Source organism: Ammospiza caudacuta, chromosome 20, assembly GCF_027887145.1.
Source record: "Ammospiza caudacuta isolate bAmmCau1 chromosome 20, bAmmCau1.pri, whole genome shotgun sequence".
In the NCBI taxonomy this organism is placed as follows: domain Eukaryota; kingdom Metazoa; phylum Chordata; class Aves; order Passeriformes; family Passerellidae; genus Ammospiza; species Ammospiza caudacuta.
Genome location: NC_080612.1, coordinates 6720345 through 6744305, shown reverse-complemented (window position 1 = coordinate 6744305; position 23961 = coordinate 6720345). Strand labels below are relative to the sequence as shown.

The 23961-nt window shown below is 52.0% G+C and overlaps 1 protein-coding gene across 2 annotated transcripts in view; it reads left to right on the top strand.

The window, feature by feature from the left end:
• The first annotated feature begins 3853 nt into the window (after nt 1-3853).
• LOC131566362 (NADPH--cytochrome P450 reductase) overlaps nt 3854-23961 on the top strand; it is a 30055-nt gene continuing 9947 nt past the window's right edge. The window contains exons 1-5 of one of the 2 annotated variants that reach the window (XM_058817617.1): nt 3854-3930; nt 6256-6396; nt 16756-16945; nt 22838-22886; nt 23694-23822. In XM_058817617.1, the coding sequence (XP_058673600.1) occupies nt 16770-16945; nt 22838-22886; nt 23694-23822 (354 nt within the window). In that variant the 5' untranslated portion in view covers nt 3854-3930; nt 6256-6396; nt 16756-16769. Of the gene's footprint in view, nt 3931-6255; nt 6397-10822; nt 10939-16755; nt 16946-22837; nt 22887-23693; nt 23823-23961 lie in introns of those variants that run through there. The other variant, XM_058817618.1, reaches the window with a different exon arrangement.

Genomic DNA, 23961 nt, shown 5'->3' with positions numbered 1-23961 from the left:
AAGATGGACTGGTTTTCTCTGGGATTGTTTACAGTGGGGAGCTGGAGCTGCCCCTTGGGGGATGGGTGGGGGGAATCAGTAGGGTGGGATCAGGGGGATAGGATGTGTGGGGTGGGATCAGGGGTGGGATCTGTGGGATGGGATCAGTGGTGTGGGATGGAATCAGTGGGGCAGGATCAGTGGGGGTAGATCAATGGGATGGGATCCCTGGGGCAGGATCTGTGGGATGGGATCAGGGGGATGGCATCTGTGGAATGGATCAGTGGGATGGAGTCTGTAGGATGGGATCCCTGGGGTGGGATAAGTGGGATGGTATCTATGGGGTGGGATCTCTGGAGCAGAATCAGTGGGGTGGGATCTCTGGGGTGGAGTCTGTGGGAAGGATCAGTGGGATGGGTTATGTGGGGCAGGATCAGTGGGATGGGATTTCTGGGGTGGGATCTGTGGGAAGAGGGATCAGTGGGGTGGGATCAGTGGGATGGAATCTGTGGGGTGGGATCAGTGGGATGGGATCAGTGGGGTGGAATCCATGGGATGGGATCAGTGGGTTTAGTGGGGTGGGATCCCTGGGATGGGATCAGTGGGATTGGCACAGCAATGTGTCAGGCCGGTGGCTTTGGTGGCGCAGTGAGGACGAGCGCTGGGGACAGGCGGTACTGCAGCTGCAATCCGCTGGAATCCCGGTGTTTTTCCTGGTCCAGCTCCGTCAGTGATGCGGTGAGGGATCGCTCTCCCCGCAGAGCTGTCCCAGGGATGCGTTTCCAGGGAGCATTTCCTGGATTTAGTGCCAGGAACCCTGTAAGAGTCACCGCCCCAGTCCCAGGTGGTGCAAACCTCCCTCCAGCAGGGAAGGAGCGGCTTCTTTCCATGCTGGGACAAGACAACTGCCACAGCCTTCCAGATGAGGACAGGACTGAGCACAAAACCCCAGTTTGGATTTATTTTCTTTCTGCTCCCAGATCTTTTGGGAGCTTCTCAGTCGCTGTGGCAGATCACTTGGTCTCTCTGATTTCTGCAGCCTCCACAATGTCCCCAAGGAGTGTTCAGAGTCCAGCTGCCCCTCCTGGTCATGTGCAATGTGTTGGACCTGTCTTCAGTGCCCTTCAGATGGGTGTTTGTGGGGATTTCTTTTCTGCTCCCTGCTTTCCTGAGGGCGTCCATTCCACAGTGAAATGCTCTTGGACAGTGGAGTCCAACAAATCCTCAGGGCTGAGTGTGAACTCAGAACTCATCACCCAGAGAAGTGAAGTTGCTGAGAGGGAGGAAACAGGTTGGGATGAGGATTTGTAAACATGTCTAAGGCTGAGAAGGGGATTTAAATTTGGAAGAGAGGGAAGTAAAAGTCATCAGCTCACTGGGCTTTGGCATCTGCCTGTCTCAGCTCTCAGTAATGTTACTCATCACACATTGCAGTACCCACTCATTTCCTTGGTGGGGAGACAGAGAATTGAAGTTCCTAAAGCAGGAAAAATTAAAAAAGAAGAAAAGAAAAAAAATCAACAACCTCCGAGTTCAGCCTGGGATGGCTGCCCCTGGGGTGACTGCCCTGGGAACGTGCTGTCCCTGGAGGTTGTTATTCAGTGCCTCTGGCTCATTCCTAGTAAAACTGCCACTGCATCCCATGCCAGGGTGCACAGAGAGTCCAGAAATCCCCTTGGGTTGCCCCCATGTCCTCAGAGGTCACTGCAGAGGGACAGTCAGGGGACAGTGCTGGGAGCAGAGCCAGCTGCTCCCTGTCCTTGCAGTAGCTGTCCTGCCATGGGAGGGATGCTCTGGATGTCCAAGTCCATCCCCTCTGCATGGTGCAAGGGAAAAGGAGTCAGGGGTACATGAGGAGAGCAGAACTGACTTTGACTCCATTGCTGCCCCATGCAGGAGTGAGAGGGGACCCACAAAGAGGGGAGCCTGGCAGGGGATGTTGGTGCTGGCAGGAAAATGGGTCTGTGTTTGCTTTCCTGTCATTAACTTTGGCCATGCAGACATCCTGACTAGGGGCCAGGTTCCCTGTGCCAGGGCAGGACACTGCCAAACACCACCTCCATGGCTGTCCCATGGTGTCCCCTGTCTGTTGGCACTGTGAGGGTCTGTGGCCAAAAGTTCAGTCTCAAACTGTGCTGGGAACAGAGGAGAGCTGGGAGAAATAGGCAGAGAGACAAAGCACTGACCAAAGAGGTCTCTGTGGGCTGCAGGACTCTGCTGCAAACCCTGGGGGGTTTGGGCTGGGTGTGATGAGCCCCCAGCCCCTTCCCTGTGGGGACAGAATGGGACAGGCTGTGCCATTGGCACCTGATGGGATGACCCCAGCCATGGACCTGCTCTGTCCTGCTGTCCCCTCAGGACCATTGGGATCTTTAACCCATGCCACGGGGTAGGGTCACAGACCAGCCACCCCAGGGAGCTTCCATGGGGTCAGTCCCAAAGCTGCTGTGAGTGGCACCAGTGTCACTTTGATTTTTTAAGATTTTTAAGCCTTCTGATGTTTACATTCTTGTAACGAACTTTCTCACATACTTTTTGTAAATAACTTATTGTTTTGTATTCTTTTATGGAAGAAGAGGAATTTGATGGACTGTTGGTTTGTCCAGTGTCATTGGAGAGGTGGCACTGTCACCCTTCAATCCACTGTCACTTTTGGAAATCTATAAATGTTGGAGTCAGAAAATAAACTTCCCTTTTTTCACCTTGAGAGCAGCAGTGTGTGTGTTCATGTTTTGTGTCCTGCAGTGACAGCACCAGGACTCAGGTGACCTCACAGCCCTGGACCCTCTGCTCAACTGCTGTCAGGAAACAGAGTGTCCCTGAATCCTTGGGTGTTCTTTGGGTCTGTGCCCCCTTCTCACACCTCTTCAGGTGCCTGCCAGGCCCAGCTCGAACTTTGGACCTTCCCCAAGTGATTTATTGACCCTGGAGCAAACGTGAACACCGCGCTGGCGTCAGGATGGTGACTTTGGATGTGCCAGGGGACCCAGCCTGGGGTGACCCCACACAGCTGTGGGGCTGCTCAGCGACAAGCTGTGCCTCTGGCTTTGGCCAAGCTGGGAACAGCAGAGTTGTAACTCAGCTTCCCCCCCAAAAATCCAACAGGGAGGAGAGCAGCAGTTCCTGTGGGATCTGAGGTCTGGGTTGTGAAATGTCCCACTGGGAATGCTGGGGATGCTTCCAGAGCTGCTTGAGCAACTTCCTGCTGTGGCAGCGAGAGAAAGGCCACCCCAAAACACCGAAATCATCCGGGCTGTGGTTACATCAGAGCATGTGCTTGCCCCTGGCTCCATGGAGGATGGCAGTGACGGGTGCCAGCCCAACCATGGGGTCCCCTTGTCCCCCCACGGGGCCCTGGTGTGGGCAGTGACCCTGGGGGAGCTGGGGGTCCCACACCATGGGCACTCAGCAGTGGCCACAGACAGGGCTCCTGGGTCTGCAGGTGCAGGCTGAGCCCAGAGTTAGTGTCCAACACTGACCCTAAACATGACCCCGCAGTGCCACAAGCCCTGCTCCCACTGTCACCTCAACTCTGGCCCCGCCATGCCCCAACACTCGCCCCCATACCCCAAACTACAATGTTCACCCCAACCTGTCCCCTCTCTGAGCCTGCCCCCAGACCGAGCCCCTGCTGGCACCCACGGTGGCCTCTGGGCCCTGTTCTGCACCCTGACCCCACCCGTGGCCCCCTCGGTCCTGACCGGCCCCTGACCCTCACCTCACCCTGCCCCTCCCGCCGCTCCTGTCCCTTTAAGACCCCCCGTCCTGGGGCTGTACCACGCGCCGCCGCAGAGGGGTGATCTCCACGAGCGGGCGCGCTCTGCGCCTATTAACAGGCGGCGAGGGCGGAGCGTGCTCCCCCGCGGGTGTGCCCGGGTGGTGCGGTCCGCCGTACGTGCCGGCCGCGCCGGGGCCGCGGGAGCCGCCAGCGCCAGACGGGCCGGAGCGGCGGTGGGTGAGGGGAGCTGCGGCCCCGGGGGCGTGTTGTGAGGAGGGTGCAGCACCGGGGCTTCTCTGCGGCTGAGCTCCGCCGCCGGGGCCCTCTGTGCTGGGGAGGGGCGGCCCGGCATCCCCCGGTGGGGTTGGCGTGGCATGGGGGCTGTTTCTGTGTTGGGGGCACTGGCTGCGTGTTGCGGGCATGGCTGCTGTCCCCCTGTCGGGGTGAATGGCACCGCTGGTGCTGGCGGGGACATCGATGTGAATGGATCTCTTTTTGGGGGGCGCTGGGATGGGCTGAACCCCCTGTTCACTGGGAGGTGTGGTGTGAGCGGGCATCCTCTTACTGGGAGTTACTGAGTGTTTAGAGATCCTTCTTATTGGGGGGATCGGGGAGGGCTGAGATCACCAGTCCTTATCAGGGAGGACTGGGATGACCAATCCTTATCAGGGAGGACTGGGATGACCCCTGTTATCTGGGCACAGTGCTGTGCTGTCCCCTCTGTGATTTGGGGGGACTGGCATAGCCAGAGCTCCTTGTTACCTGGAGAGTCTGATGTGACTGCTCCCCTGTTACCGGGTAGGAATTAGGATTTCCAGAACTCCCTGTTATCTGGGAAGTCTGATGTGACTGCTCCCCTGTTACCTGGTAGGAATTAGGATTTCCAGAACTCCCTGTTATCTGGGAAGTCTCATGTGACTGCTCCCCTGTTACCTGTTGGAATTGGGGTGACCAGAGCCCCTCTTATTTGGGAATATCTGGTGGTGCTGAGCCCCTGTTACTGGCAAGATTGTAACAAGATTGTGGCCGATGTGTAACGTCTCACAAACTCTTCCATTCTCAGAGGAAACTGGGCTTATAAATACAAAATATCCTGGTTCCTTACGAACAGTGCTTGGTTCTCTTGAATTAAATAAATGTGTGTGTATGGAGGGCTGGCAGGTGTGCACCCCCTGTTTTTTGGGCTGTGGGGCAGGGGACAGACCAGCACCCTTGGGAGCCTGCCCTGCCTTGCTCTCACAGCACTGAAGGGTTGCTCAGCCTTACCCCATCCCAAGGTGTTGCAGGTTAAAAGCCTTTAACGAGATTAATTTCCTGGCACTTCCCTGGAGAACGTTATTCCCAGCGTTTAATTGATACCTTTGCTGCAGGCTGGGCTGTTCTGCTGTTGCTCCATCTATTTCACTTCATAAACTGCTGGGGTGTGGGAAGACTGTTTGTTTGCTCCTTAGCTTTCCTGCTGGAGTTTCTTAGAAGAGTGAAATTACTCACCTAGGAAGTGTGCTTGCCAGAGGAAATGATGGGAAGCCCCTGGTTTAGGGAATATTGAGGCTGGAGGGGGTGAAGGTACCTGGATGGTGGTGTTGGGAGTTAGTCATCAGCCTGGAATTGCTTCTTGGGGAGTTGTCTTAGTTGCAGGAGTAAGCACAGCTGGTGCAGCTTGAAGTGTGCTTTGTTGTGCCAGTGCTTAGACCTTGAGTTAGCTTTTGGAGTGAGAAAGGAAAGCATTTTGGAATGCTTAGTGGAATGTGTACAGACAACAGGAGTCACTGAGGTGCTCTGATGTGAGTCTGGAAAAGTGAAATGAGTTTGTGTTTTAAAAAGTAGAAACATCTATCTGGCTGAGAAGCTGGAAAAGTGCAAGGAAGGAGTGAGGTCTGTGTTTCTGAGTTGTGGAAGTGAATCAGAGATAGCGTTGGTGGGGACATCCCCTCCTCAACAGAACTCCACACTTTGTGTGGGCTGACAGGAGGAGCTGTGGAGTTTCAGAATCTTTTTTGCTTATTGAGGTGCAGTGGTGTACACATCCCTTTTGCTAGATGGGCTTTGTTCCAACATTTCTGTAATTCTCTGAGAAATTCCAAGGAACTGTTGCACACAGAGCAGCTCGCTGATTAATCTGCTGCAAATGAGGAAATCAGTGTTTTGTCTGGGAGGGCTGCTGAGCCAGACCCTTCCTGGAAAGCCCAGCATTGTCTCAGTACAGGTTTTTCTTGGGCTGATTGAGGCAGGGTGTGCATGGCATGGATGTGCCTTGGTTTTGCACCTGGATGTGACTGTGCACAAGAACTGTATTTGCAGAACTACAGAAGAAACACCAGCTGAGTGCCTTCTTTTAATCCTTGAGTGTGAGAGCCTTGAAGAGTGGGCAGGAAGGAGGGTGTAGAGTCACAAATCTGGCTTAATCCCCTCTTAATTAGTCCTGCTCTAATTGTGACAGAGAAGAACCTCTTGCTTGTCATCACTTCACAGTTGCCTCCTGTTCAGTCAGTAATTTCTGGGTTTGTGCCTCCTGGACTGCCAAGTGCCTTCTGCAACTTTTCTTTTGTTTCTTGCAGAGCATCTGGAGGAGCTGGACAGGGCCATACAACCAAAACTCTTTGAACTGTCTCGAGGGAGACTTTCCCTGCTGCTCACCACCCTCCGTGCTGGAGCTCTCAGGCCCCACCAGCTGTTGTTTGCAGAGCCATAGGTGCAAGGTAACCCCTTTCTTTTGGGTGTCACAGGTTCTGGAGCACCTCTGGGTGCAGCTGGGTTTGGGGAGGATGGCTGGCAGTGGGTGCTGGGAGTGATGCTTTCTTTATCTGCAGCCAAGTGTGGAACTGCCTGACTGAAACCCCGTTAGGTCTTTGCTCTCTCCTTTGCCTGTTGGGATACAGCAAAGTTTGTGTTTGCTCAGTTCTGAAGGACTGGGGAAAAGGCTTCTCTGCTCAGCTTTGTGCTCCTGCCATCTCCTCCCCTGGTATGAAGGAAAACCACCTGCAGTTACCTCTGTGGGCACTGAACTTTGTTCTGTATCCTGACGTGGACTCTCCTGCCTCAAAAAACACAATTCTTAGAACTTGCATAATTTGCTTTCCCAACGAGATCATTTGATGCCAGTGATGAGATTACTTTGTACACACTGCTGTGCAGAGTGAATCACCAGCCCTGCAGTGACAGGTGCACCTCTGCTTTTTTATAGGCTTGACAATCTCATAGGTCAAAACAAATAATAATTGCAGGCTGCTCATAATCTCTTGCTGTTTGTCCCTGAGTAAACATTTCAAGTTAATTGCATGCTGCTATTACCCATGGAATCCACACAGAGAGACCAGAAGCCATGTCTGGTGGCTTCTGGAGCGCCACAAGTCCAAAGAGTGGCTGAGTTTGACCCATGGTGGCAGATTATTATTGTATTTTTGCTTAGTAATCAGACACATTCCTGCCTTCAGTCACTCCTTTGCAAGGAGATATTGATTTATCTTCCTTTCTTGCTGTGTGGAGTTCAAGATGGGGTTAGATTTTTATCCTTGGTAAAATCTGGCTGTGGCAGTGCAAGGGAAGTCTGCTGGGAAGGTTTAACAACCAGCCTGGGGAGTTGGTAGGTCTGGTTTTGTGGTGCTGGATGTTGCTGTGTGGTTGTGAAACACATCAATTGACTCTCTTTCACGGGTCATTGCTGCATCTCCTCTCTAACTCCAAGCTTTGGAGGAGCAAGTTGATCAAAAGCCTTCGAGGATTGTGCAAGTCCTGGTTGTGTAACAGGACTCAGTGCATAACTGCTGGAGGTGAGAGGAGCAGCTCCTGTTACAGAGGAACAAAAAACCCCTGTGTCAAGTGTCTGTTCTCTTTGTGTTGATTCTGCTGGGGCATTGGAGAGCTGTGGTTTTTGCAGCTTGGGACCAGCCTTTCAGCCTGTGACCCCTGAGCTCTCTGATGTCTTGTGTCATGTTTTGGGGCTGGAATTGATGTTCTGAGGTCTGCTGTGTCTGTGTGTGATTGCAGTGGGCTGGGAAGTGGTCTGTGTTTCCCAAATCATATCAAAAAGGTGAAGTCCAGGTCAGATTGCTGATCCATGGCAGGCAGGGAGGTTCTGTAGGGTGATTGCACATCCTCCTGATAGGCCAGCCAGTGCAGGATAGCTCTGGTGCTGAGATTCCAAGAGGTGCAAGGGTCATGCAGTGACATCCCCAGAGCCTACAGCTTGTAATGTCTGAAAAGCTCTTCCATTCTCAGAGGAAACTGGGCTTATAAATACAAAATATCCTGGCTTCTTGGTTCTCTTGAAATAAATAAATAAACCCCCAAAACACACTGTTCTGATCAAAAGTATTGACAACTGTGAAAACTTTCCAAGATGTGTTTAACCCTGTCCCTCTGGTGCTCTTTCAGCTGTTGGTTTCAAAAGGAAACCTCTCAAAAGAGACCAGCATTGGAGGGGTTTGCTGTTCAAACTTTTCCTGGTGGAAGAGGTCAAAGTCTCTGGCTACTGACCTCATCCATGGGGCTCCTTTCCCAGTGGCAAAGCCACAGCCTGTCACACCAACCCTCCATAAACTCAGGCACAGGGTGAGCAAACAGCCTGTGGGGAGGAGAGCAATGTCCAGCTGTGGCTGTGGCAGCTCAGGGTACAGCACTCACAGAAGAGGCTGCTGAAAAAATGTCATTTTCCCTCTTGATCTTAGAAAAACATCTTCAGCAGGACCTGAACCATGGAAACTCCGTGCCTGGATGGGTTTCTCCTCTTTCTGCAGCCCTCTGAGCAGTTGTTGGCCTGAGAGGTGCCTGTGGAGTTGGCATCAGGGTGGTGTAAACCTCCTGCAGATTTGTCTCTGCTCCTGAATATTGGTGCTGGCAGGACCAATTCCTGTTGCAAGCAATTCCTGAGCTGTGGGGCTCTGGATTTGTCCCTCCCTGGGAGGGGAGCCTGGGGAGCAGTGTTGGTTCACAGGGGCTCAGTTACCTGCCATTCTCAGCTTGTGTTTATCCTGTAACCCTGAACTCCTGCTTTTCTCTGCTGGCTCACATTCATCTGTGAGTGAAGGTGTCCAAGTGCCTAAGCTGGGGAGGTCCCCCATGTTTAAAGGCTCAGAGTCAGGCTTTTATCTCATAGAAGGAAATGTGCAAGTTCAGTAATTCTAGCTTGCTTTAAGGCAGCTTGGCAAGTTTGAGTTCATTTTTGTGTTGGATTATGCCTTAAATCCTTTGTTTCAGTGCACTGGGCTCACTGCACAGCCCCACCTGAGCATACCCATAGCAGAGATTTCCTTTCTGCCTCACTAAAACAGTTCTTGTTCTCTTCCTTGCTCTTGCAGCTGCTCTGCTGTCCTTGAATAAGACCCAGGGGCCAGAAAACATGCAAGTGTGACATAGTGAAAGCTCAAATATGCAGTATTTCAAGATCCAGACTGACTGATGCACACTCTGTATCTGTCCTCTGTCTAAAATAGCAGTTTTGCTGATGCCTGAGCTGGTGTGTCAGGGTCTGGGTAGAAAACACCTTTCACAGTGAGAGTAAATTTTATTTCACAAAAAAACTCAGCAGTTTTTGTGCTCCCTTCCCTGCTTGAGGTGCTGCTGCAGCCAGCTGCTCAGTCTGGACTGGGATTTCTGAGCTGGTGGAAGAGTGTAGAAGCCCTTCCCTGCTTTTCTGTGGGGTTTTGCTACTTTCTTCCCTTCTTTATTGAGCTGGTTAATGGGAAGCTGTGGGAAATATGTGGGAAGAAAGTGATAGGGAAGCTGTAGGTGTAGCAATCTTCCACACCAGGACCTGTGGTCCAGCAGGGGCTGAAGGGACAAGGAAAGCTGTGAGCTTTCTCACTGTGCCTCCCTTCCCCACGAGCCCAGGGACTCACCTGTGGGATGATTCCCACCCAAAGCATGGAGCCTGTGCAGAACAGGTCACACAGGGCCGGATCAGCATCCTCTTGTTGATGGGAAATGCAGTCTGTGTGGCAGAGCTGTGGCTGATCCAAGGCAGTTGTTAAATAACCTGGATCTGAGCACCTGCTTCCTTGGACTGCTTTTGTTTTGGAAAGGCTGACTTTTCCTGCCAGGTCTCCTTTTACTAAAAGGGAAAGTAAAAAGAGCTTGTTTGAGGCTGGCACAGGCTGATGTAAACAGAATTCCTTACTCTAATTGGTTGCATTTCTAAGAGAAATAAGAGAAGATCTGGTTTTACCCTGAGGGTCTCCTGGCTCAATATCACATTAAACATGCAGGGAATCTTGGCTGCAGTGGGGTTCAGAGGAGAGCAGGCACAGGAATGGCAGCTCCACCACAGCCCTGCTCTCTCTGCTGCTGCTGCCTCTCCTCCTTCCTCCTGGGATTCTGTCTGTGGGGCTCCTCTTCCTCACAGCCACCAGTGACCTGCCTGGTGTCATTAGTGGGTGAAAGGAGAGCCCTTGGCTGGTCACGAGACTGCATTCCTGTTTGTGGGCAACTCTCTTCCTTCTGCTGCTGCTGGGAGGAGTGGTGGGGTCTCAGTGCAGCTTCCCTTTGGTGCTGTGAGCTCTCCACCAACTTTGCAGAACTCTGAGAGGGTTGTCCAGTGGTTTTCTTTTTTTTCCTCCCACATGGAAATTGTTTAATTTCTATTTACAGTCTCCCCGTTTTGCCACTGTACCTAAATCTCAGGCTGCAGGTCAGAATTGGAGTTTTCACTTGGTTTGGTTGCTTATCAAAACACCCAGGGTTTTTCCAAGCATCAGCACCCTTTGGACGCCTGCAGATAAGGTTGTTCTGTTCTGAGGTTAAATTTTAGGGCTGTGCCATGATGCTGGTGGAAAAAATTGGTCTCTGATTTAAAATTGGGCTTTTTTTAAGGCTTCTTCTTAAGGCTGATAGTGCCTTAAATCTGTCAGCATGAGAGGAAGGGCAGACCAGGTGGGAAGGGAGGTCTGGTCACACACATCTGCCTCTGCCTTGGGAATTCAGGGTGGTCCTTCCTGCTCAGAAAGAGGGGTCTGGCAGTTCTGGTGGCAGTGGTGACATCCCCAGCCACACAGAGCTGCCAGCACTGGAAATCATGACAGCTGCACTTCCTCTGTGCTGAGTCAGGGACATGAGGGTCACTGTCACGTGGCTGCAGGGAGCACGAGTGCCCCCTTGTCCCCTGCCCTGTGTGCCTCTGCAGGGCTCTCTGTGGCAGCCTGAGCTGCAGAAAGTCAGTCTGAAGGAGCTGTTGGAGTGTGTGTTGTTATATCTGCAGTTAGACTTCATGGACTCCTGTTCATGAGAATCTGGAAAGCAGTCCTTGGGTGAGTGCTGCAGGAGAGGTTGGATGGGCTGGTGGGGAGGGGATGGGAGCTCCAGAGCCCCAGCTGGCACTGGGATGGTGTTGTGAGAAATGAGGGGATTTGGGCTGGTGGAGAGAGGATTTGGGCTCCAGAGCTCCAGTTGGCACTGGGATGGTGTTGTGAGAAATGAGGGGATTTGGGCTCCAGAGCTCCAGTTGGCACTGGGATGGTGTTGTGAGAAATGAGGGGATTTGGGCTCCAGAGCCCCAGCTGGCACTGGGATGGTGTTGTGAGAAATGAGGGGATGGGGGCTCCAGAGCCCCAGCTGGCACCGTGATGTGAGAAACAAGGAGATCTCATTGCTGCAGGGCTGGTTTGGCCCCAAACCCCTGCCTGCTGTCCCTGCTGCTGCTCAGCTGAGGCAGCCTGGGCCTTGCTGTGGGCTGGGAAGGCTCCTCTGAGCCTCAGCACCCTGCTGAGCTGCCTTTGAATGGAGCCTGGCACTGGTGCCAGGGTCGGGCACAGGGTGGCTGTGGCACTGCACGTTTGTCACGCAGCTCCTCCTTGACTCCATCCCCACTGGTTCTCTTTCTGCACATGCTGCAGAGCACAGGTTCCACCTCTAGCTCCTGTGCTTATCTGCAGCTGTCCAAAGGGAAAAACCTTGGGTGTTTTGATAGTTCTGGGGGTGCAGCCCCTGTGCCAGCCGTGCCAGGGCAGGCAGTGTCTGCAGGGCATGTGGGGATCCCTCTCTGGTGTGCTGGGCTGCAATCAGGGGTTCCTTGGTGCTCCAGCTGCTGCTGGGGGTGGAGGATCAGAGATGGGGGCAGTGAGCAGCCTGGACTCAGCAGTTTTCCTTTTCCCTGCTTAGCAAGGCATCTTCCTTCTTATGCTTCTCAAGGAAAACCCTGGGACTGATTCTTTCCCTCTGCCCCTCCTATTTATTAAATAAAAAATCAATCCAACGTGTTGACCCACAGAAAGATGCCCATCCCCATCCAGGAGTTGATAACTTTTGTGTTCCAAAGTTTGCTAACACCTCAGTGCCCCCCAGGAGAATGCAGTGCTGAACACAAGATGGGATAAGACAGAATTCTGCACAGCAGAGCATTTCATTTGGGGCCATGCTGATGTGTCACTTTATCTTCCTTCAGCTGGCCCCTTCCCTGGAGCAGCCCAGGAATGAACAGCCAGTATCACACCAGCCCTGTGAAATTGTGCTTGCTCAGCAGTTTTCCTTCTCCTTCCCCTCTGGGCGAGGCTGACTCTGCACTCAGGGTGTGCTGCTGGTGCCACGGGGCAGAGTCAAGCACAGAACTTGGTCACTCATTTTTGGGGCAAGAGTCACAGGCTGCAGTCCTGGTCTGGGGCTGGGAAGTCCAGCTGAGGTACTTGAAACTCATCACAGGAACTACATTAAGAAAAAGGCTGCCTCAGTCTCAAGAGAGAACTTCCTGCCCACGTTGCCAGTTTAGCTTCAGAGCCAAGGCTTTTGGTCATAGGAGATACCACAGGGTGACTTCCACAAGGGAAAACCTCCCAGCCATGTTTTGTGCTTCTGTGTCCTGGGGTGCTTTTGGTCACTAGGAGATCCCACAGAGTGACTTCCATGAGGGGGAACCTCCCAGACACATTTTGTGATTGTGCTCCTGTGTCCTGGGGCGCTTTTGGTCACTAGGAGATATCACAGGGTGACTTCCACAAGGGGAAACCTCCCAGCCATGTTTTTTGCTTTTGGTGCTGTGTCCCAGGGTGCTGTTGGGAACATCTGATGCACCATCTCCTGATGCAAGGAAGGAGAATAAATCTCTTCAACTTGCTGACCACTTGGCGTTCATCACTCCTGTCTTGTTTGTTGTAATATTGTTTCTCTATGTATTTAAGTATTTTTAACCCTGTGACCTTATAGATCCTTTAGTCTGTATGGAAATCATGGGGAATTTGAGGATGCCTGGCACTGAGAGTGCTTCCAGTCCTTTTTTTTTTTTTTCCAAGGTGTGCATGAGAATGAGGAACACATTTAATTTAATATGAAGATGAAGTGTTTGCTAGCACAGAGATGTGCAAAGAAGGTCCCTGATGATTTGAATTATTGTGAGCTGCCATGTATCAAGCAAATTCTCACATTCAGGGGCTGAAAAGCTGTGCTAAAACACAGCATTGCTTGATAGCAATCTTTCAAAATGTTGTGACTTTTCTGTGTGATGGAAATGCTCACAGCTTGCTGAGCCTGATGGCTTTGCTGTGTGCACAAGCAGGGATCCAGGAGCTGGAGCCACCATTAGAAAAAAATCCCAGGGATATGGACATCTTGTCTTACCTTGATTGAAGATATAATAAAATGATCACCCTTGAAACTGTTGTCAGGGAAAGTTTTACTTCTGCATCATAAATTTCCTTTTAAAAACCTGGTTTGATTCTACCAAGGCCCTTCCAGAGACTGCAGGATTCTCAGGATAGCTGAATTTCAAGTAAGAGTCATGTTTCTTTTCACTGGAAGTTAGTAAAGGACGTATTTGAAAATGACATGAAAATGTCATTTGAAAACAACAAATTTGCTGTGAACTTCTGGAAAATAATTGTTACAGCCAGCTAGGTGAGACTGAGATAAGCTGAGCAATAATCTTCCTGTGCTGGGTGAAGTGAGTTCAATAGTTCCTGAGTTAAGACAACTCTTTAAAAAAGAGAAATGAGGCCTAATTTCACATTCTTTGCTTTTCTCTTGCTATGTCTGAGCAAACCTTTTCCTGAGGGTAGGGGTGGTGAAGGGAAAGCAAAAAGAAAAATCTCGAGCTGGGATATAAGCCTTGAGTGTCCAGGATCAGAGGGAGCCCAAAATTAAAATCAGTCAAAATCAAAGCAGCTCCTGTCACCAGACCATAACCAGGTTTCCTGCCAGGCTAGAGCCCAGTGTGGAAACTTTGTGCAGTGGAGATTGTGAATGAAGAGAGGAGAGCAAAGCAGGTTCTGCAGCATGCACCAGAGCCATGAACCTCCAGGAGTATTCCATTCCCTCCCCTGGCTGTGGGCAGTGGGTGGGTGGCCTGGCTGCAGCTGCAGGGCTCCCTTTGAAGCCCTGGAGAGCTGCAGTGTGGTCAAGGCAAGCAGATAGCACAGCTCCCACCCCCACATCCCCACAGGGCAGCATTCCTGGGAGCTGCTCCCTGAGGATGCCTCTCTGCAGGGCAGCACCGCCTGGGAGAGCAGAGAGAAAAAACCCAAAACCTTTGGGAAAGCCAAACCCCTGTGCTCTGGGAGCTGGGGCTCTGCTGCTTTGAGCACAGTGGTGAATTTTGGCTGCAGACAAAGCCCTCACCTGGCTGAGCAGAGCACAGGCTCCTTCTTGCCCTCATTCATGAGCTGCCGTGTGTGGGCAAAGAATATCCATGAATATCCATGTCTGAGCTGGGAATTGCTGTGGGCCAGGTGCTGCTCACCACAAACATGGCTGGTTTGGAGCTCTCTGCACCTGCACTTGGGGACAAGGGAGGCTGCTGTGGCCTGAGCAAGGAGCCTTTGCCAGGGCTCAGAAGGGAAAGGAGCTGCAGCTCCTGCCCCAAACCAGCTCCATCAGCCTTGTGTTTACTCATGGCTTCCTCTGAGCAAAGGTTTGTCACTGCCTTGTGTGCCTTGGGGTTTTCAGGGAAAGTGAGTGGAAGACAGGCTGTTCTGAGGGTTATTTTACTGACATGGCCATTCCCTGTATGAGGGGAATTGTCCAGCCTTGTGTAATTTGGGCAATGAAACTGCTGCTGAGCAAACCAAGCCACCTTGCAGAGTTGGAGATGTTTACTCCTGCCTGTGTCTGGGCACTGATTCCTCCTTCTCTTTGCAGAGTTGGGCTGTGCTGTGCACAGGCAGCAATTGAGGCTCCCTGGGAACCGTGGACCACTCAGGGCTTCTTTGCCCTGAGATTTAATGAGAGTTCAAGTGATGAGTGAGATGGCAAGAACCAAAACCCCAAAACTGTGAAATGAAAGGTTAACTGTCATGTTTTGGCTGAGATTTGCTGTAATTTCTACAGCTTGGGTGGCAGAGGGGAAGAAGAGAGCTTGTAATTAAAATTTCTGAGCTTTCATCAGGAATAAAAGCAATAAACCAGCAACGTTTTCCCCCCACCAGCAGATTCCCCTGGTGCTGATTGCCAGACCAGCTCCCTGGTGGTTTACTGGAACCAGATAAGGAGGAGGAGAGGGATCCTCCTGGGAGCTGTGCCTTTTTGGCACCTAAACCCCACTTGTGGAGGCTTTAACTATCAGTTTAGTCTACAGTTGTACTGAGGTAACATCCAGTTCTTGCTTGGCTCCAAGCTCCAGCCATGGAAAGCCTGTTTGCAAGGAGGGAGAGGGAGGACAGGGTGACCTGCCTGATGGAGAGGAATGTGCAATTTGCTTGTCTGCAGTCACATCACTTTTATTTTTCTTCCAGCACCCTGCCTCGGTGTCTTCAGTGGGAATCTAACAGGCAGCTTTGAGGTGGTTTAGTGCTCTTTGTAATGCAGTTACTTGCCAAGTTCTCCACCAAATGAAACTTCTTGTGGGGCTCAGCACTCTTTGGCTTGCCAGAGTACCCACCCAGGGTCACTGCCAGGTGGCTGTGCACTTCTGCCTGTGCTCACGGGGTGCTTTTTATGGCTGGTGCCCTGTGGCACAGGGCTGTGTGTTGTCTGGAGCTGGACTTCCCTCGTGGGGGTAAAAATAGGGGGTTGATCTTTGCTGAAGGTTGTACCTGGTCTTCCTGTTAGTGCTCCCTAAGCATCACCTTCTCTTCTCTTCCCAGCTCCTGAATGTCTTAGCATAACCTTCAGCTTCAGTCACTTTTGTTTCTCAGCCATGGCATGTATCCTCTGTGACACCAGCATGGCTCTGAGTCACTTTTCTACGTGCAAGTTCAAATGTCCATGGTCCCCTGGGTTGGCAGCATGCCCAAGTACAAAGAGAGAGTCACTTTGCCCTTCCAAATCAAGTTTGGAGTTAATTATCTGTTTATTTGGACAGAGTGTGTCCTTGCATGTAGGGAAGATAATCTTGCCATTGGCTTAGGGTCAGAGGGGTTCAGAGCTTTGGCACAGCAGAGGGATGGGTGGCTCCCCAGGGGAAGGACAAGGGCCATGGGGCTGCCTGGGTATTTGAGGGCTGGGTGTTGATCCTTGTGCTACCACAAACTCTGGGAATGGCTGTGGGCAGGTCCCAAATTGCTTAAACTCTGCCTTGGTAAGTGTAAAGGAGCAACTCAAGGAGATGGAAATTAAACTGGGGGAGATCATGGAGGGGACTGGGAGGCCAAAGGCCCAGGAGAGATGGACAGTAAATCCAATCTGCAGTGGAGTAAATCAGAAATATTCACCATTTGTGTTCTAACAGCCTGTTGTGGGGATGCTCAGGGGGTTGGTGCCACAGTCCTGCTCTGTGGTTTATCAGCACAGCAATGGGGCCAGGGCATCCTGTGGCCTTGTGGGAAGGAGGGAGGAAGCCCCAGATGTGTGGGGTGCCTGAGGAGTGGGGTCATCCCTCAGTAACACCCCAGGGCTGTGTGGTGAGTAAGGGCTTTAGTAAAGGCTGGCCATGGGTCCCTGTTGGGTGTTGCTGGGGTGTCAGTAGGAGCCTGGTTTGGCTCCTTGGCTGGAGTGGGATGGATCAGCATGGATACAACAGCAAGGAAAAAGCTTGGTGGGACACGGAAGAACCTTGCAGAGCTGTGCTGCAAGGCCTCTATCCAAAGAATTGCTAGGCAGCCTTGTGCTCCTAAGACAAAGTGTAAAGCAAAACTCATTTTCTGTGTGTGCTTTAATGCTGTCCCATGTGGCCGCTGGTGCTCACTGTTTTTCCTTGCTCACAGTGCCTCTGAGTGCCATGGGGGAGCCCAGCATGGACCCTAGCATTGCTGCTGACAGCCCTGCCCAGCAGGACTCTCTCTTCAGCATGACAGACGTGTTCCTCATCTCCCTCATCACTGGGCTTCTCACCTACTGGTTCTTCTTCCGCAAGAAAAAGGAGGAGGTGCCTGAGCTCCCCAAGATGCAGACAGTGTAAGTAACAACTCTCAGCCTGTGTGGCTTTAGTGGAGCTTCTCTCTCTTGTGGTGGGTTGTGGGAGGCTCAGCCGGTTGTGGGAGGTGGTGAGGGGGCGTTTCTGTGCCCTCAGCTGCTGTGGGTTCTGCTCACAGTGCAGAAAGGCCAGGCTGCAGTTCTGCCTTACCCCACCGTGTGGCTCAGATTGGGAATTGGCCTTTCCCAAGCAAGGCAGGAAAGCATCTGGCTGTACTTTAGAACTCTTAAGGATTTCATTCTTGGTGTTTTCTGATAAAAGTCACATTTAGGTTAATCTGGAAAAAGGTTGCTTGCTCTTAAACAGATTTCCTGTTTATCTACCCTTGGCTGTGAAGGAAAGAAATAGTTCCTGGGATGTGCTGCTTGGCAGCTGCTGTAAATCATGATTGGCTTTTGATACCAGGTTACCACTGGAGTGGAAGACTGGATTTGGAGAGAGAGAGCTTTGTTCTACCCTGCCTTCTGCAAAGGGCTTGGGGCCAGGAATGAGCCACACAGGTGGAGATCTGGGTGCATTTCATTCCTTGTCTCAGTCACATTCCAAACTTAACATCGGTTTTCTGCTGGATTTTTTTAGCTCATGCTTTGTTTCTGGAGGTTGGAAAGTACATTTTTTTCTGGCTGGGAGGGTTTTAAAGGGCAGCAGTGTCCCTGGCTGTGCTGCCTTGTGCAGATGGGTGCACACATGGCTGGCAGCAGCCCAGCTGCCTGTGCCAGCCCAGCCTTACCTTGAGAATGTGTCCTGTTGGATTGCTGGGATGCTTTCCCTGCCGTGCCTGCCAGCCAGGGCTGTGTGTGTCAGTGCACGTGGTCGCCTCTGGAGATTGTAAGAATGGCTGTGCTGGCTGGGGAAAGGGCACTGTCCATCTGAAATTGGATCCTGTCGTGGCACAGCCTGGGCTGTGACTGATTCCACCTGCAGCCCATCATGTGCAGCTCTTCCAGAGGCTGTGGTGACCTTGCAGGGAAGCTTTGACTGCTGCTTGTGTGTTACCACCTTGTTCTGCTGCAGGGTCTCAGCACGTGGGTCCATCCCAGCCTGGCTGCAGGTCCTGGCTCTGAGCTGCCTCACAGGCACTTTGTTTCCTCTCTGGGGTCTGTGCTGCTTTCTCTGTCTCGGTGAGCAGTGAGGGAGCAGCTGCTCCTTGTGGGAGATGTGGAACAGCAGCACCTCATGTTGCTGCTAACCAGAGGTGAGGTTGTTCAGCAAGTTATCTGACACAGCTGCACTTTGGAAAAGTGTCAGCCAGGCAGGTGCAGAGTGACAGGAGGCTGTGGGGTGGTTTTTTCCCTGTACCCTGCTGCAGCCCTGCTGTGGTCATTATATCAAGCTGGTCCCAGGGCAGTGTGACCCTAAAAGCCAAGGCTGTGGCTGGTGGCACATCCATCCTTCAGGACAGAGACAGTGACTTCCTGCAGCTTTTGCAGTGGGATTTTATGGGATGCCTGGAACCGGGAGGAAAATGAGTGAGAAAACAAGCTTGGTCAGCCTTGGGTTTCCTTCCCTCCTGTAATCCTTCAGTCTGGGGTGGAGTTTCCTTTCTGATGAACAAGCAAATCAGGGTCCTACTGTCAGCCTCTGCCTGTGGCTGGCTGGATATGGGGGGCCGGGGAGCTGTCCCAGAGCCATGAAGGCAGAGAGGCCTCAGTGGGGCTGTCTCTGGCTGCAGTGGAGAGCCTTGACCTTTGGAGGGGTTGCATTTCTTCAGCTCATTCTCTGCAGCTCTGCCAAAGTGCCTGAACTGCTTTATCTGATGGCATTGGATGATGGTTTCTGTTGTTTTCACTTTGGCCCCCCAATTTCAGCCTCAGAAGGTGCCGAATAACAATTCAGACACATCTCAGTGGCTGCTGCTTTAGCAATGTGTTTGCAGTGCTGAAGAGTGCAATGCTGACCTAAACACAGCATCCAGCACCTCAGTGTCCTTCTGGGGTTTTTGGGAGCAGCACACCTTCATGAAACCACATCAGCTCAGCAGGGTCTGCAAAGAAAACGCCACTTTTGTTAGTGCCCTTAATTGTGGAACAGCAGATGTGAGGTTGAGATGCCCTGTTCTGGGTTCTCTCTGTGTGGCCTGGGAATCATGATCCTTTCCCAGCAATGCATCTCCAGTTCAGCCACAGCTCAGAGAGGGATCAGGCTGCTGATCTTCACCCTTAAGTGGAGCTGTTTTCCTGCCTGAAGTGCCCACAGAAGGGACAGAACCCAGCACATGCAGACGAGGTGTCCTGTACCTGTGACGTGTAACACGAGTGTGTGGGCCAGGCTGGGATCCCACTGAGTGAGCATTGCTGGTGTTTTGACCACTTTCAGACTTAATTAAAACCAGCAGAGCAGCCCTCCCTGCAGCCTGCTCTGCAGATGTCGTTAGGGAGAGCAGCTCTGGATCCCAGCAGCCACGGCCACTGCGCTGCTTCCTCGCAGGGCCATTGCCGGGGAATGCAGGAATTTATTTTTGCTCTTTGGCTGCTCCTCCTCTGCAAGTTTCTCAATCACAGATTCCTTTCCTTTGTCCTGTCCCCACTCTGCAGACAGTCATCCTGGGGAGATGCTGGTGGGACAGCCATTGGTATGCTGAGTGTCACCCTCTCCCTTCTCCCCCCGCTCTTTAACATTGTTTGGGACAGAAGCTGGCTTATCTCTGTTCTGCAGCTATGCACAAATCCATTCCCTGGTACTTGTAGGGCTTCCTGTGGCAGGAATTGCTCCAAGTCCTCAGCCTGATTAGCTCTCTGCTGCCTGTGTGTGTGAGAGAGACCATCTCTAATTTAATTTAATAGGATCCTGAGGAAAACAAACTCCTTTGAGCTGCCTCCGTAATGGCACTGCCATAGTTACCCAAAGCATTGCTCACGCAGTGTCTGGAATCGTTTCATTCAGCTACAGCATCAAGCTTTTTTTTTCCCTCTTTTTTTTTTAATAAAAGAATATATAAAAGCAGCTGTGATATAAACAGTTTCCAAGGGAACGAGGCTGGGGGAGGGTTTTGTGTCCCGTCCCCTGCTCCGTGCGGGTGGGAGAGGGACGTGTGCTGCGGAGCATCCTGGGAGCTTTCATTCTCCACTCCTAATTCCTTTCTGCCACTGCTGCCAGATGTTGCAGTTTCTCAGGACTGAGCAGATCCTCTCAGTAACTTCCAAAGCCCCACCAGGAGGATTGGAGTGGACGGCACCACTCCTGCTATGACCCGTGCCGGGACCTTTTGTGCCGGCTCTCTTCTCCTCAACAAAAGGCTGATGCTCGGCTTTAACGCCCGGGAGGAGCAGAATGGAAAGGCCTGTGTGCCTGTGGCTCCAGAGCTAAGTTAGATCCGTCCCCCCACAGCTCCCTTTGCAGACACAGCTGCCCTGGACTCTTTGTCTGCCTCCTCCCTGCCCTGCCATGGGCTGTGTGTACTCGGCCCCGCGGGAAGAGCCGGCCCTGGCCAGGTGAGTTACTCTGCCTCATGGGCTGCTGGGGTCCTTCCAGCTCCAGAGCTGGGTGGGGTGGGTGCCTCCTCCCTCTGCAGCAGGAGGAGAAGGAAAGGGAGAGGCTCTGCTTGGAAGCAGGCTGCTCCTCACTTCTGGATGCGCTGACTGAGCTGTCGGTGCTCGGTTTCTGTGCGGCATCCAGGCTGTGTCCTCACTTCTGGATGTATCTGTGCTTTCAGCAGGAAAGCCACTGGAGCTTTCTGAAGAGAGTTGTTCAGCTGAGACAGGCTTTGGTGTTCTTGCTGAGCTGTTGGAAGCTTCCTCCCCTGTCCTAAGTGACAGAGAGCCCTGGGAGTCGTTTGTGCTGTGGGCTCTCACCAAGTGCAGGGGGAGCTGTACAAGCTACAGGCTCACTCTGACAATGGGGTTAATCCCCTTCCCTCACCCAGTGCTTCTTCCAGTGCTTGTAGCTGCTACCTTGAGCTGTCTTAAGCTGTAAGAGCAGTCCTTGCTGAGGACAAACTTTCTCTTCCAAGTTTCCCTGGCAGAGCAGTGGAAATGTGTGTAGTTTCTGCCTTTGGTGCCTGTGTGTTTTCGTTGCTCAGATTTTCAGGCCACTCTGATAAAGCAGTTTCAGGGAGCTGTGTAGCCTTTTTTCCAAAGCCAGGCTCATTATTTCCTCTGTATCTGAGCCACAGCCTGTTCTCCAGCACTCACTTCAGTGCAGGATTGCCTCCTTTGAAAATAGACGAGCTCCATGTGCTGCTCCCTTTTCTCTTCCAAAGGGAGCTTGTTGAAAGGATCTAAAAACTTTTCTTTTTCTCCTCCTTTAAAAGCATTTTGTTTAGTAGTTAAACCAACAGTTGTTTTAATTGGATCTCATTTGCAGAGGGCAGGAGTTAAAAAGTTCACCAAGGAGATAAAAACTAAGTGAGAGCTGTGTCTTGAGAGCTTTCCTGAGCCCCTGCCCTGGCTGCAGCGTGAGCAGGGCTGAGGCTGCTCCCTTAAGATATTTTTGATATCCCAGTTCCCAACAGGGGACAAATGACAACGTGGGGAGGCTGTTAACTGCTGAGAGAGCCAAGCAGGGTGTGAAGCAGCTCTCCTGGGAGCACGGCTGCCTTGGGGAGCTTTTTGGGGTCAGCTCTGCTTGTCCTTTGTGTGTGCTCTGTCTTTTGTATGGAATGTTGGTGCTCAGAGCTGTCAGGCCCAGTTATGGAGCTCCTTGATCCCTTTGGGTAGCAAGGGGTGCTGGAAGGGATGTTTAATGAGTGTCCCCCGCCCTGCTGCTCTGCGTGTGTGTGCTCTCCACAAATGCCTCAGCACATCCTCGGGATCCCTCCCTCTGGGCTACAGAGCTGAGGAAACTGTTAGCAAGCTCTTCACATGGGCTGGAGCCAAAACCATTTGTTTTTTGCCTGGAGGCTTCTCTCTTCCCACAGGAGACCCGGCCTTGCATTCTTCCATTGTGGGACAGGAACGGGTCCCACGTTCCTCTTCCCTGCTACCAGAGCTGGGGGAGGACAGCAGGGGAGCTTCTGTCCTGGCCTGCTCTGCAAAGCTCCCAGCACCTAATCTGACTGCAGTTATGGTCACCTCTGCTTGTGAGGCTCCCAGAGTCCCCAGGGCTGGGCTGGTTTCACTCCATGACACTGAAAATCCAAAGATGTACTAAGGATAGCAAAGCTCTGCTGGGCTCCCTCCCTCGCAGCCACAGCAGTGTGAATCCAAACCTCCAGTGGGGTTTGTCCCACTTCCAAGCTAGGGAAAACCACATCTATACAATAATGCAAATGTTCTGTGCAGGAAATCCATGCTGGGAATGAGAAGCCAGCACAGAATGAGCTCCACAGGACCTTGGCTGGCAGTGCTGGCCTTGCTGGGAGCTCTGTGGCTCTGAGCAGCTGTGTGTGCCTGCTCCACAGGGCTCTGCAGCTCTGGGGCTCATGGCTGGCATCTGGAGGTTCAAACAGCTGATTTTTAGCCCTGTTTGACTTCAGGTTTGGGGGATGTGCCCTGGGCAGCATGGCTCAGGACTGATCCTGCCTGCCCACGGTGGTGTGGGAAGGAAGGAGTTTTCCATCCCCTTCTTTCAAACCATGGCTTGGCCCCTGAGACTTATCTGGAGACCTGTTCCTGTGAGATCCTTTAGCTGAGCTGTGAAACCCCTCAGAGCAGTTGATAAAGGTTTCCTGGTGAGCAGGGCTGTGTTCCTGTGCTTTTCCTGTGGGAGGATTCACTGATGGGGGTCAGGCAGGAACTCAGCTTCTCCCCTGTGCTCCAAGTCCCTGCTCCATGGTTGTGTGCAGAAGCCCTGTGACTGAGCACTGTGGCCAGTAGAGATTCTCACTCTTTTGGGCAGCTTTCCTGAGGTCTGGAGGCCACTTTTCTCCCACTTGGTTACTCCTAACCTCAAATATGAATGTGCTCATCTGAAAAGATGTTCCTCCTGTCTTTCAGAGCAGCTCCAGTGAGAGACAGCAGCTTCATTGAGAAGATGAAGAAGACGGTAAGCTGCTTGTTCTGGGAAGGTGGGGGAGCTCATGTCCATCCCATTTTCCTCTGGAAACTGTCAGCAGGAGGAGCTGGTTTGGATTCAGACACATGGCTGCTGCAGAGAGCATCCAGAGGAAGGCTGTGTGAGCAGCCAGGAATAGCTCTTTCAGTCTGTGCCTGAGAGTTGTTCTTAGAGAAGAAATTCAAGTGAAATTTCAGTGGTGGAAAAAAATAATGTAATATGAGATCAAAGTCAGAAGGGAAATGGCAGAGACTTTGAAGTCATTGGCTGGCAGTTGTTTATCTGTGTGGTTGGTTCCCAAACTGGCTTGGCTGTGCAGTGGGAATTGTACACAGAGCTGTCAGCTTTTGACTTTGGACACAAGAGGAAGCAAGGGCTGGATGCATTTTCCATTCTACTTCAAAGTAGCTGGCTTGCAGCAGAGCAGGAGCTCTGGTGCTCAGGCACTTGCCCAGAGCCTTTGGCAAGTTCTGCATTCTCATCCAGGGTGTTCCCTGTTTCCAGGAGTCACGCTGCAGCCTCCAAGTTGAGAATAAATAAATCTGGAAAGTTTATCCTTTGCTTTGGGTTTTAGTCTGACCTGAATCTTCCCTCTGAGAGTGGCAAGAGTCATGTTCTCATTTAACAGCTCAGCCTTGATTTTTCTGCCAAGCTCTTGGAGTCCTGCACAAGCACACAGTCCTGGTTGCCTTTAGGTTGCAGTCCAGGATTCCTGATCTCAGGCATTTCCTTGTGCTTCATCCATGCATTTGCCAAATAACTAATCATCACTTAAAAGGGATTTTTCTCTCTCTCCAGGGCCGGAATATTGTGGTTTTCTATGGCTCCCAGACGGGCACAGCTGAGGAGTTTGCCAATCGCCTGGCCAAAGATGCCCATCGCTATGGCCTCCGGGGCATGGCAGCAGACCCAGAGGAGTATGACCTGGTAATTGAGCCCTGAACAGCCTTGGGATAGTCACAACCTTTCAGTGCTCCCTAGAAAAATCCAATGACTCTGGCCAAGGGGCAGTTGTGTCATTTAGGGTAGAAAAGATCAGCCTGAGTGATGCAGGTACAGGCTCAAT